At 25.8% G+C, this 14,603-nt stretch overlaps 1 protein-coding gene across 1 annotated transcript in view; it reads left to right on the forward strand.

The window, feature by feature from the left end:
- The window catches only part of LOC100214782 (sorting nexin-2), a 33,107-nt gene that overhangs the window by 4,227 nt on the left and 14,277 nt on the right, over window positions 1-14,603 (forward strand). Inside the window, exons 2-5 of the mRNA XM_065815397.1 lie at window positions 1,163-1,229; window positions 1,363-1,406; window positions 12,051-12,192; window positions 12,322-12,400. Of these exons, the coding sequence (XP_065671469.1) occupies window positions 1,163-1,229; window positions 1,363-1,406; window positions 12,051-12,192; window positions 12,322-12,400 (332 nt within the window). The remainder of the gene's footprint in view (window positions 1-1,162; window positions 1,230-1,362; window positions 1,407-12,050; window positions 12,193-12,321; window positions 12,401-14,603) is intronic.

Consider the following 14,603-nt stretch of genomic DNA (forward strand, 5'->3'; position numbering starts at 1 on the left):
TGTGTGTATTAGGGATTGCTAATTACAGTATACGGTATACTAACTTTATTCTATACTTTACTGTATACTTACGATGCTAAAAGTTAGTATACAGTTTAGTATAACTGTTTAATTTCTTTGTGAATTTTTTTAGCTGACTTGATAGTTAAATAATTTATTATTAAACTATTGTTATATTATCTTAATGAATTAAATTGTTATTAAATTGCTATACCATATTTATTATATATATATATATATATTTATATATATATATACATATATATATATATATATATATATATATATATATATATATATATATATATATATTTATATATATATATATATATATATATATATATATATATATATATATATATATATATATATATATATATATATATATATATATATATATATATACTTATATACTATAGTGTATATAGTTATACATTTAGTGTCTTTTTTATTACCTTATTCCATACAGTTTTTTTCAGTAAAAGAAGACAAAATAAGGATTAGTAAAATTTTTTCAACATTTTAAATAAAATCAAAACATAATAAAAAACAATAACATTCATAGAAAGCACATATTTTAACAGTTTATATATTCTATCATCATAGAAACTACATTGATTACAATTTACATAATTTACAGATACTGCTTTCCAGTAAGCAGGAAAACAAGGTTCAGACAAGTACTTGTTAGTTTCAAGAGTTAAAAAGTAATAGTTTTAGGCCAACTACAACTGCAAGACTGTTACAGAAATGTTGTTTTGATAACAGATTTTTCAAAAGTTGAAGTGAAAGATAACTTTATCCCTGACAACAGGTTTTTCAAAAGTTAAAGTGAAAGACAACTTTATACTTGAAAACAGGAGTATTTTTTTTACTTTGTTTATTTACTTGTTTGAAAGAGATTTCAGAAAATGTGTGTTTATTAGATTCAAAATGTGACTTGTAGAAATTTGGCTAGTCTTATTTTGTGAAGAGTTAATAAGATCAGATACTTCAAGATAGGTGGAGCTGTACCAACCTAAGTCTGCAGTAGCAGATATATTTTGTGATGTTCACTTAGTTAAATTATTTATTAAGTTATTTATTTACTTAAATTTAATTTAGAATTTATATAGAACACATTATTTTGGGTAAAATTAATAAAATTTTAATGAAATTTTAGGATCTTGAAAAAGAAGGCGGTGATACCTTTGATATTAAAATTAAAATTTCTGATCCAATAAAAATAGGTACTTTTTTATTAATTATTTATGTGATCTTATATGAACTAATGTTTGATTTAACAACATATGTTTTTAAATTAACTTTCATTAAGTCTACTATATTAAGGTGTTATAAATTTATATTCTTAAATTTTCTTAGGTGATGGTATGAGTGCTTACATGGCATATAATGTTACAACTCAGGTATGTAAAAAATCTAATTATATTCTAGTAAGAAATAGAAAGCCTAAAGAACTTTTTTTTATCAAATTATTGTTTAGAAGATACTAATTTCAAATTATTTATTGATAAAAAAGAGTTGTATAACAAATAGGATTTTTGTATGAGCAAAACCAATATTCATAAAATCATTATTTCAATTTTGATGTGTGTGTGTGTGTGTGTGTGTGTGTGTGTGTGTGTGTGTGTGTGTGTGTGTGTGTGTGTGTGTGTGTGTGTGTGTGTGTGTGTGTGTGTGTGTGTGTTATTATATTTATATATATATATATATATATATATATATATATATATATATATATACACATATATATATATATATATATATATATATATATATATTATATATATATATATTATACATATGTTATATTATATATATATATATTATATATATATATATATATATATATATATATATATATATTATGTATATATATTATATACATATATATATGTATATTATATATATTATATATGTATTATATATATATATAAATATATTATATATATTATGTATATATATTATATAAATATATATATATATATGTATATTATATATGTATTACATATATATATTTATTATATATATATATATTATGTATATTATATATATATTATACATATATTTATATATATTATATATATATTATATATATATATATATATTTATATATATATATATATATATTATATATATATATATATATATATATTTATATATATATATATATATATATATATATATATATATATATATATATATATATATTATATATATATATATATATATATATCGGGGATGTGGAATCCCAAAAAGGACTCCGGATTCGAAAGTCACAAAAAGATTACTTCTTTCTAGTTTTTGGTATCCAGGAGCTTTAAAAATATAAAAAAGTTTATGGCTACTAATGGGGAAAAAATCAAGACTGATAGGTCAGAAGAACAATCAATTTTTAAACCCGGAGTCCTCAGGTATAAATGGCGGCAAGGACTCCAGGACTCCGGGCTTAAAAACAAAAAGTTCTAAGTCATTAAACATCAAAACTTTTTTTCTTATAGCAGGTTAATTAACCAACATGTTTTGAGCTTCTGGACACCAGAGAGCATAAAAATATAAAGTTATAATGCTGGAGTCCTTTTGGGACTCCGCATCACTGATATATATATTATGTATATATTATGTATATCAGGGTGGTTCAAAAAACAACTTTTTTTAAAATTGTCTGCTGCACTTAACTAAATGTGTTCTATATCATACAAAAACACTAGTTTTAAGATTTTTTTGAATAAAAAATATTTTTAGGCCCTTAAAAATTTGACAGGTCCCTAATATTTTGAAAAAAAAAGCGAAATTATATAAAAACTTAAAAAATAATAATCAATTTACATAAAAATATTTTTTTAAGATATAATCACCAAAAAACTATTGTTTTAAGATGAAAATAAAAAAAGCAAATACTTTTTAAGTTTTTTTAAAATAGCTTATTTAAACATGTTTTTTATATAAATTGATTATTATTTTTTAAGTTTTTATATAGTTTTGCTTCTTTTGAGTGCCAGGTTGACATAGTTTTGAAAAACTTTTTTTTTTTCAAAATATTAGGAACCTGTCAAATTTTTAAGGGTCTTGAGGCACCCCTAAAAATATTTTTTATTCAAAAAAATTTTAAACCTAGTGTTTTTGTTAGGGTTCGGACTGTCTGCGCAGATATGCGTTAACAGTGTAATTTGTCTGCGCAGACGTCGGCGCCGACAAAATTTACTGCTTTGCAGACGATGTTTTGAAATCAACAAAGAAAGTTTTAAACCTAAAAAATGTTTTAAGTAATATTCTAATTTTATTATAAATTCTGTGATTAGTAACAATAGGAGTTTTCAAAGATTCTTACAGTAATAAAAAAATATAATGCTGGCGCCTATTCGGTGATTTCTTGACATTCAATTTCATTGAGAATTGCACCTTCTTCAAGAATGTAATCAGTCTTGTCATTTGTGTCCATCAGCACGCTATTGGTATACAAGAATATCAGCTTTTCAACTCTCTCATTCGTAAGACGATTTCTTAGTCGCGAGTGAAAATCGAAAGGTCGACCAAGCTCTTTCTGCTGTAGCCGATGAGCAGATCATTTCGTTAATAGGCTTAGCAATTTCGTAAAGAGCAGGTTATTTATCACAACCAATAATGTTCCAATAATTTCGCGCGTTCATCTTGAATATTGTTTCCTTTCTTCTCTCAGGCAGCGCAGCCATTTCTCCTATAAAAGCAATCAGTTCATCCTCAGCAGTGTCAGCATTTTCAGGTTTGATCTTTTTGGCGAATTCAACTGTAGCAGTGATAAAATCGGTTTTATCTTCATTCAAATATAAATTCATTCAAATATAAATTCTGTGGCATTTTTGGGCGTTAATATGAAGGCAATTCCAATACCTTGTGTAAAGAGAAAATCGAGGGGAGATTGCACTTGTTGTTGTATGTCTTTATCGTCCATATATGAATTGTACATTTGACCAAAGTAATTGTACACGAGAGACAATGGAGCTTCATCACTTTCTAGCTTTCCGATCACATTGGAAGAAATTTCAATGCTTTTGACAAGCTTAGAGAGACAGTCCCAAAATGGGTTAGATTTTATCAACCTCATAACATCAGCAGATGTATTCTTTGGTTGAATTTCCTTCAGTAATGTACTTTCTTCGTCTACCAACTTAATAAGAACGTATTTTGATAGCTGGAGACTGTTCATTGATTTATAATAACTAAACCATTGTGTAGATACAGGCATGGACAATGAAAGAGAAATGTTTGCTGCAATTCGTCTTTCATCAAACTTTGCTTTCACAATGTGATGATTTTTCACATATTTGATGATTTTCTCTGCATCTTTGACTGTTTTTGTAGCCTCAATTGTGCTCGGCATCCGCTAGCCGAGATGTGTGGATATTTCTCCTCGATGATCCTCCACGCTGATTTCATAACAGGAGCGTTGTCGCTTATGAAACTGGTAAATTTTTGTGAGCCAATCTTCTCAATAACTTGAAAGATTGCCGCAACAACTGCAAATGAATTTTGAATGATTCCGGATGTATTTATCGAGGTGTAAAAAAAAGGTTTCTGATCGGCGCTTTAATACAAAAATTCACTATGTGATCACCTCTTATGTTCGTCCAGCCGTCAGACATCAGCGTTAAGTTTGTTTCAGAATTCAAAATTTCATTTACAGAAGTAGAACATTTTGTGTATTGTTTGTCGAGCAGAGATCCTGATAAGGCTTTAGCATTCGGGATGATAGATGCGTACGATGGATTGTGCGACTTAAGGAATATCTTAAAGGACTCCAATTCGACTAAACGAAATGATATACCCGTACGGTAAAAGAAATTAGCAAGCTTCGTGTCGATATCATTTTTGAGCTCTTTATTAATTGGTGTACACTCTGCGTCGGTGAATCAGACGTAGAGGGAAGTTGCTGAGAATCATTGATTAGATGTGACGATTCATAATTACGCTTAGAAAACAATCTTTTTTCTTTGACACTGTCGTTTGGACATGTTGATCTTTTATGCGCTGCAAGGCGTTCCTTCGACCATTGAACAGTTTTATTACATGCTAAACAAGTGCCAGAATGCTTCTCTCGATCAAGATTTGTCAATAATTCGAAATTTTAATGTTTTCCATTTTAAACATTTTAAATGATAAAAATACATGATTTCTTGATTCTAAATCACTTTAAATTGTAGTTAGAAACACTTACAAAAGTTTATATCAATTGATTATATGTAGCTCGAACCAAAAAGAAACAGATAAGTAATGAAAAACTCGTAAAAGTAGATAATTATCATAATTATCTACTTTTTACGAGTTTTACCAAATGTCTGAAATTATTTTTGCATAATTAATTTATGCAAAAATAATTTCAGACATTTGATTTAGATAATTAAAATTTTTTGTTTCCGTTAAAGTGTCTGCGCAGACGTCGGCACCGACGTCTGCCCAGATATGTGCATATTTTGTCTGCGCAGACACATTTTGCGAACCCTAGTTTTTGTATTATATAGAACACATTTAGTTAAGTGCAGCAGACTATTTTAAAAAAAGTTGTTTTTTGAACCACCCTAATATATATACATAATATATATACTTATATATATATATATATATATATATATATATATATATATATATATATATATATATATATATTTTATATTTTATAATTATTATATAAATATTATTAATATATATGGGTCATTCCATATCAAATCACCTAATGGTCACGAGGGTACCACCTTAAATTTGCTTCAAATTTTGACCACCCACAATATTTATAAAAAAATACAAACTTCAAAATTTCAGCTTGATCAACCAAACTGTTTAAAAGTTATGATTGATTTCATATTGACCAAAATCAGGAAAATTTAAGAACCTGGAGCTTGCATAAGATTTTTTTGATAGTTCACAGCATAACTTTGTAAATAAAAAAGGTAATCATCTGAAATTTTGTATGTTAAAAGTTTTTAACCTAAATAACTTAATTTTGTAGGTGTTTTTGATTGACTTTGAGGAACTGATGAGTTATTGTACCCCAAAGTTGCTAAAAACGCAATAATAGGAAAATTTTTGGAAACTTTTGTAGTTTATTATACTCTATCTTATGACATAATTTTAGCATTTTGAGTGCAATGCTTTTTTAGTTTAAAAGGATACCTAATAACGCAAGTTATATTATATTTCAAAAAAATAAAAATGCTGAAAGGAGAAGTGTATATTCACATGAAACACAAGTACACTAATTTCTTTATCTCTGATTTACATAACTCATAATACTGTCATAATTATTATAAGTAAGTTAGTAGTCACGAGCAATTCTACCCTTAATGGATGGAGCACTTATTTGACATATTACTTTGTTAAATGGAATCCAACACTGACTTGATCGTGCATCATTAGTCCATTTTAAATTTAATTCGTTTCTATGCATGATTTTTACATTAACATCTTGGTTTTCATTAAAAATCTCAAGCACAAGCCCTATGTATCATTCATCATCTTAAAAGCATGCAATGTATTTACTAGGTTGAAAGTTTGAAAGATCTTTTTTTGCCAAGACTCGCTTTTGCTTCTGCTTTTATAGTTCCTACTATTCCATCACATGGATTTTTGCCATGGAGTTTAGCAAGAAGTGATGCTCAGCATTTATATTGTGATCTTCAAGATGGTACATTAATTTAACAGACATTTGTAATTTTTGTACTGTGACACAGCACCATTACTGAAAGATTTTACTTTACTGATTGTGGGTAGTTTGATTTTGATCATAGGGATGAACTTTGTGAGAAAACAATGAACTGTTGTTTGGTCATGGCGAAGATGGTAAGAAATTGTATAATAGCATTCACATTTGAGTTGATTTTTTTTCATCTTTGTAATAAACAGCAAATGGATGTAAGGTAGCTTGATCAGCTTGCCAGTAAAACCCTTGTACGCATCTTGCACAAGAAAACTGTAGTTCTCTGCAAAATCCATAAGAATAAGATAAGTGTGTTGATCTAATGTTCTTTTTGCCTCTGATAAGTAGGAGGATTGTGCTTCTTTAATAAAGTGGTGGTGACAAAGGTCATACAAAGTTTCACTTAGAGTTTTGATAAACTCAATATAGCTTGTTTGGACTGTGACAAGTGCAGTTCGGTCAGTTGACACCCATTGTTTGTATGTGATCTGATCGTCAAAATCAAAATCATTATTTTCAAACACATTTTCTAAATAAATCTTCAAATTTACTTTACCAGGGCAGTGGGAACATGGATGAAACATGCAGCTTTGACTATCTATATTGCAAACACATACTTTTATCAAATCTTTGTAATATATTAATTGGCCTTTAGGTAAAGCAGTGCACATCAACTTAGCATTTTGATAATAAGAACACATGCAAATTGAGTGACTGTCCTATTTTAGCCGCAGATTTAGCAAGTATTCCTTTTTCATTTTTCAACTTTCAAGCTTTCTTAACAAAACGATCTGAAACTGAAAATGTTTTGCAAGTTTTTTCAATAACCAACTATCAGGAGTTAGTGTTAGTAGTTGAACTTTTTTTTCCTTCAATGTTATTTCCAATTTATTTTTTATCGCATCCTAACAGTTTGTCTAAATCATTACAGTTTATACATTTTTGCTCTTTTTCCTATACTATATCTTTTGGGTCTATATCCAATTCTGACGCTACTAGGTTTGTCATACATGTTGTGATTTTTTTAGCTTTTTACTTTCCATTTCCTAATTTGTTGTGCTTACTTACATTTTTGTGTGGAGATATTTCCAATAAAGACACATTATTATTAAGAACTTTCTTATCAAGGTCTGAACAATTAAAATCTTCTTCAGCAGCTTCATCTTGACTAACTTCTGTAATTTTTTCAAGTTTGAATTTATTCATACAGTTAGTACAAACTTTTTGACCAGGTTTGATCTTAAGTTGATTTACTATTGATATGTTGACTTTACACAATCCCTTAATAATTTTTTTCTTGTGGACTCTAAATGGATCACAGCAGTATTTTTGAAGTGCTTCATATCTAGAAATATAGGCTTTTTCATGGTGAAAACATATCTCCTCATTTGGTTCAAAAGTTTACCCTATCCTTTGAATAAACACTTCAATATCAGTATCTTTTAGTCTTATTCTTCCTACCATTTTACAATATGATATTTTATAACAATCTTTATTTAAACTCTTCCCACACAACATTTCTCTGACATTTTTTAATAACATAAAAATATTAAAAACAAGGGTTAAACATGTAACATTATAATCTAAAAAAAAAAACTTTTTTATATTTTTCCATTGATAAAAACAGTAAAAATCTCAAGTACAAATGTGTTTAAAACTTTCTAAAATGTAACCAATAAGCTATTTCTACATATAACTATTGTGTGATTTTGTGTAATTTATAATATTATAATTATATTATATGCATAAAATTAAACAAATACATATTATAAAATCATATCAAATAAATTAAATTAAAACACTGATAATGTTATTTTAAGGAAAACTAATTACATTTATTCAGGGAAAAATTAAAAGTATACACCTAAGTCATAGGGCTACAATCATATCATAAGATAGAATATAGGTCTTTAAATTTTTTTGGTGATTGTCTATATATAGAACCTTGCTAGTAAAAAGTTTCATAATTTATTTTAACTATCTACGCTACTTTCTATGCCTACAAAGTGAATGTAATTTATCATATTTAAAAAAAAAAAATGAATATTTTAACAGGCTGCTGCAAGTGCTAAAATAACTTTTATCACATAATTTTAATTTTTTTCACAAGTGGTTACTCAAGTACTCGAAAGTAACAAAAAATTGGCACAGCTTGTCTGTTGGTATTGAACTGTAGCCTATTAAAGTTTCCAAAATTTTTATCTAATATTGCATTATTTAGCAACTTTGAGTTACAAAAACTCAAAAATTGTTTAAAATCAGTCAAAAACACTTGCAAAAATAGATTATTTGGGTGAAAAACTATTACTGTAAATAATTTAAGGTGATCATCTATTTTATTTGAAAAGTTATGATCTGTTAAAAATTAAAAAAATCTACTGTAAGCTCCAGATACTCAAATTTTTCCAATTTTGGCCAATATTAATTCAAGTATAAATTTTGTGTTTTTTTCATAAAAACTGTGGGTGGTCAAAATTGGAACCAAATTTGAGGTGGTACCCTGGAACACTTTTGAAAAACTAGGTGATTTCATATGGAATAACCCATATATATATATATATATACATATATATATATATATATATATATATATATATATATATATATATATATATATATATATATATATATATATATATATATATATATATATATATATATATATATATATATATATATATGTATATATATATATACAGGGTGTTAGCCAGCCTGATGGCACCGCGTATAACGCGGTTTCCCACTTGGTTTAAAATTCCCAAAGGTTCTAAAGATCATGGTAAAAAAAAAAATTAAATCAGTTTCAGATTTAAAGTGTTGCGCTAGAGGAGTAAAAAACGCAATTAGTACGCACGACAAGGAAATGAATTAAGTTAATGAATTAAGAATTAAGATCGATTTTTTAATGTGAAAAAACGTGTCGTCATTAACAAACAAGATCATTCATTCAAAAGTTGAAAAAAAAATTATTTTTAATTTTTAATTGACGTCAGTTATTCTCCAGTTAAAATTGTTCAAACGTTTAATAAATTATTTCATTAATTTATTTTTGTTATTCAAAAAATCTTTATTTACATTCTTGCTGTTTATCTTAAGTTAGGTAAGTTACAAATAAAATTTGCATATTAATAAATATTATAATTTGAAATAAATTAATGTTTTTATATTAAAAGATTTATTAATAATTTCAGTAAAATAAGTTAGCTGGTAAAGTAAACTGAAAATAACAACAAAAAAATCAAAAATAAAACATGCAATGAAATGTATTATATATTTTATATTTGCGTAAAACATAAACGAAGATAATTAAATAATATTATAATATTATTAATTATTAACAATATTTACAATAATTAAAAAAAATTTTTTTTTTTTAAATTTACAAATACAAAATTTACGTAGATATTTAATGTATATCTGTAAATGTAGATATTTAATGTATATCTGTAAATTTAAAAAAAAAAAAAAATTAGTTTTTGTATATAAATATATTTTTTTACTTAAATACCTAATTGACTAGATATTTAAATATGCCGATTAAATTTAGTTGATGTCCTTATTTTAAAACACTATAGCGTTTGTATGATATTTTGTTGACTACGACATATTTCCGTTAAATGATCAAGTCTGTGAATCATGAAAAGATGAAAAAAATAAAATGATAAATTTTGCGTTGTCATAAAATATAAATGTTTGAATCAAAAAAACCCAGACCGTAGATTTTTTTTTTTTAAATCTTTTTAAAATCCTAATCGTTTGTCCAAATTCGAATAAGATTTTAAATAAACACAATTTTTAGGTAAAATGAACATCATAAATTAAAAATTTGATCTGTTCCGATCGTTTATTGGCGCTTGTTCTTGATTGCAAGTTCTTTTTTGGTCGGAAATCTTGTATTTTTTGTAAAAATTGATAGAAATATTGTATTTTGACAACTATATAAAGCTAATATAGGTCAGAAACAATTAGAACTAGGATCTATAGAAAATTAAGGCACTTTTTCAAAAGATTTTTAACTAAATTTAGTTAACGCCGATGAGCGAAATGGTATTCTTTAAATTCGTTATTATGGGTAGTAAAAAGGATTAGAAAATTATATAAAAAAGAGAAAAGTTTCTTCAAATATTAAAAAAAACCTGAAACAAAAAAAAATATAACATCTTAAGCTTTTGTTTGGACATAATACGCTGATAAAATCATGCTAATTTCAAATAAGTAAGTTCGAATAATTTGTAAATCGCCTTAACTACACCGAGTATTTAAATTAAAGTAGCATTATACTTGACGGAAATTGGCGAGCCAACCAAGTTTTTCAATTAAAAGTTATTAAAATTTCGGAAACGTTAATTTAACTTTCATTTAAAAGCTATCGATTTAAATAAGTTTTTTAACTTTTGAATGTATCTATGATAAAAATTGTAATATAAAATATGATGAACAATAATACGATTACCTATATAAGAAAGTTAAGAAAATTTTTTTAAGTATTTTATAATTTTTAGTTTTAAAATGCAAAAGAATTTAAAAACTGAAACATTTAAAATCTTTCCATATAATTAGGGTTGCCAACGTCTGGATTTTACGAAAATTAAAATTTTACAGATTTTAAAAACCTGTAATAATTTTTTTTTAGTGTTTTCCTTCATAAAAGCCGTAAAATTCTGGCATTCCTACGTATAACGTATAGAGTTTTTTATCGACCGTCGTTAATTAAAAAGTTGTTTTAGCAAGTTAAAAAGTTACAAGAGGATCTTGGAAATCGTCAAAAATGTTTTGTTAAAAATTAAATACTATTTAGCATTTTTTTTACATTTATAATTTAAAAATGAAAATAAAAATAACAGAAGACAATTTATGTAACTAATTGTTTAAACCTTTTAAAACTGTATTTAAAAGCGATGTACGCAATTAAAATAGATCAAAGTTTCAATGAATAAATTTATTAATTCATTCATTAAAAAAATTGCAAACAATTGTCTTTTGTTCTTGTTTTCTCTCTACAATATTAAACAAAAGAGATAAGCGATTTAAAAATGAAAACTGATGAAGATTGCTCAAAATGAAACAAGTTGAGTAATTAGAATTAAACATTTATAAAATATAAAAATATTCCTGAAATATAAAATAGAAAAATATTCCTATGAATAACCCAGCAAAAATAAAAAAATTTTATTGAAACTTGATTGTTTCTAAAAAATTGTATTTACTTTTTTAAATGTCAGAATGTAATGGCATTTTTTTTTTTTTTTTTGGCGGCACCTAAATTCCCAATTTCGCTTAAACACTGTATGAATTTTTTTCCTGGCTAACACCCTGATATATATATATATATATATATATATATATTTAAATTAGTTTTAAGTTATTGTTATTTTTATAGACATCTATGTCAATTTTTAAAAATAAAGAGATGTGTGTTAAGCGAAGATTTAGTGATTTTCTTGGTTTGCATGAACGTTTAAATGAAAAGCACCTTGTTCTTGGTCGTATTGTGCCTCCTCCACCTGACAAGTCTGTTGTTGGTATACTCATAAAAATTTTACTTTTTTACATTTTTTTTAAATATTTTTACTGTGTAGACCAATAATAACCAAATAATTAACTTGGACTTCAAAAAAGGTTTGATAAATAAATGATGAATTTATCTATAGGTATGGTTATGGTAAAAAGCTCAAAAGATGATCAATCTTCAACTGATTTTGTTGAAAGAAGACAACATGAACTAGAAAAGTATTGGTTCTATTAATTTACTATGTTTATGTTTTACAATAAAAATAATTTGATTTCTAAATTTAATCAAAAAGATAAGGGCCTTTATTTGGTGGCTACTTTTTTCTACCAAAAATATTTTAAAATTTATTTATTTTTCTAGTAAAAAAACTAATTATGTTTGTTATATTTTTAGTTAGATGTACTTAATAGTAACTGTTAAAATCAGATTTTTAAATAAAAAATTAAACTTATGTTACATTACAAAATCAATGAAAATATTTTTTGACATTATTTTAAAGTGTTAAATTAACTGTTTTTTAGGTTCTATAAAAATGTTTTTATGTTCAGCTGGTCTATCTTAACTAGCTTTAATTCATTTTGGAATTCCAAAATAGTAGCTTGGTTGATTCTGTGTATAAAATAGTTTATAATTTGTTATATAAATATCTTATATAATATTGTTTTAAGATAAAAGTTTTCAAGAGAAAAATAAAAATATTAGTTTACACATCTAATGAAGATTTTTTAAAGAATTTTAATATAAAACTTTGAATTATCATGTAGGGGATGTTCTTGTACCTAGGGCCAGATTTTTAAGAAATAGGGAAAGTGATATGATCACATCTCTATACTAATTACTTTGTATTAATATAGGTGTAGTGAATTAAATTATAAAAGTCCATCATCTAGAAGGGTTTAAAATATTGTTGCCCTAGGTACAATAAGCTTATTTTTAATTGTACTTAGGGCTATTAACTGAAAATCATGTCCATAGTAAATAGACAACAAAGATAGACACATAAATTAGATTAAAAATTTATTTAATCTTAAATTGTTTTTAACAAATTTACACTTAAATAAATAACAAAATTGAATAATAGTACTTAGCAAAATTGACAATCAAGTCTACTCATAAAATGGTAATTTCAAAACAAACCCAAAAAAAAAATTCTGCACCAATCAAAATTCAACAATCTACCTTGTTAACAAACAATATAATATAGTAAAACAGTAACAAACATAATAAAGATAATATAATAAAATACAATATAAATATAAACATAATACAATATAACATAATAAAACAGTAACAAACAATATAATATACAAGAATTTGTAGAAAAACATTTCCTCTAGGATTGTAAAACAATCTAAATTACCATCGGCAAAAATTTACTTTAGACCATCAAAAAGCGTATTCCGATTATAACATTTTGTAGCAACTTTAAGAATCAAAACTTTTAAAAATGAAAATTTTTATAACTAATCACTTTACTGATAAGTATAACTTAGAAATTTATAGCTTTCAAATAAAGTGGCGTGGTCCTAGATACTAGGAGGCCCTAGGTGCACAAACTTTCCCTATTGTCAGTTGAAAGTCTATGAGCTAAAAGTTCATGTTACATACAGTGGGGTGCAAAAAAAATGCCCCACTAACATTTTTTCTTGAATTTATGTATATAATGTTTAAGGGAGCAAAACTAAAAAAAATTGGATGAGGTTGTGAAAAATCTTGTACAGAAAAGATATGTTTATATATTCACTAATATTTATATAAATAAAATCTTTAAAAAACAGATAAACACAAACATATAATATTTTAGAAAACAACTAACAGATATAGAAATTGTATGAATCATTGAAGCTGCTGACCAGAGAGTCTCACAGTAGCATTGGAAAACGTTTTAAACAACAAAACTCAACTATTAGTAGATAGGTGAAGAAATATAAACACACTGGTACAGCTAAAAGGTCTGTTGGATCTGGGAGATATTATTCCTAATACAGTCAAAAAAGATCGTAAAATTACATGTTCTGAGATAAAACTAGATTTGGACCTTACTAATATCTCAAAATGGACAATATCTCGTCAAATAAATCTTAGTTTAAAAACTTGGACCAAGTATACAAGAACTTTTCCCTAATAAAAACTACATCTTTCAACAAGATAACGATCCCAAACATATGACACGGTTGAATAAAAGATAACTGGAATTGAAATTGATACCAGTTATGTCTTAAATCCAATAGAAAATCTTTAGTCTATATTGGATAGAAAATTGCAAGATTGTAGGGCAACGAATGAAGATGAACTATTCCAAATTCTTCTTGCTATTAAAAAGATTTGTAGATAGTATGTCTTCTAGATGCGCAGAAGTCATAAGAAACAAAGGATGGCCAATTAAGTACTAATAGAGTTAAAACTTGAAAAATACTTTAC

The sequence above is a fragment of the Hydra vulgaris genome, chromosome 13 (assembly GCF_038396675.1).
Source record: "Hydra vulgaris chromosome 13, alternate assembly HydraT2T_AEP".
NCBI lineage: Eukaryota > Metazoa > Cnidaria > Hydrozoa > Anthoathecata > Hydridae > Hydra > Hydra vulgaris.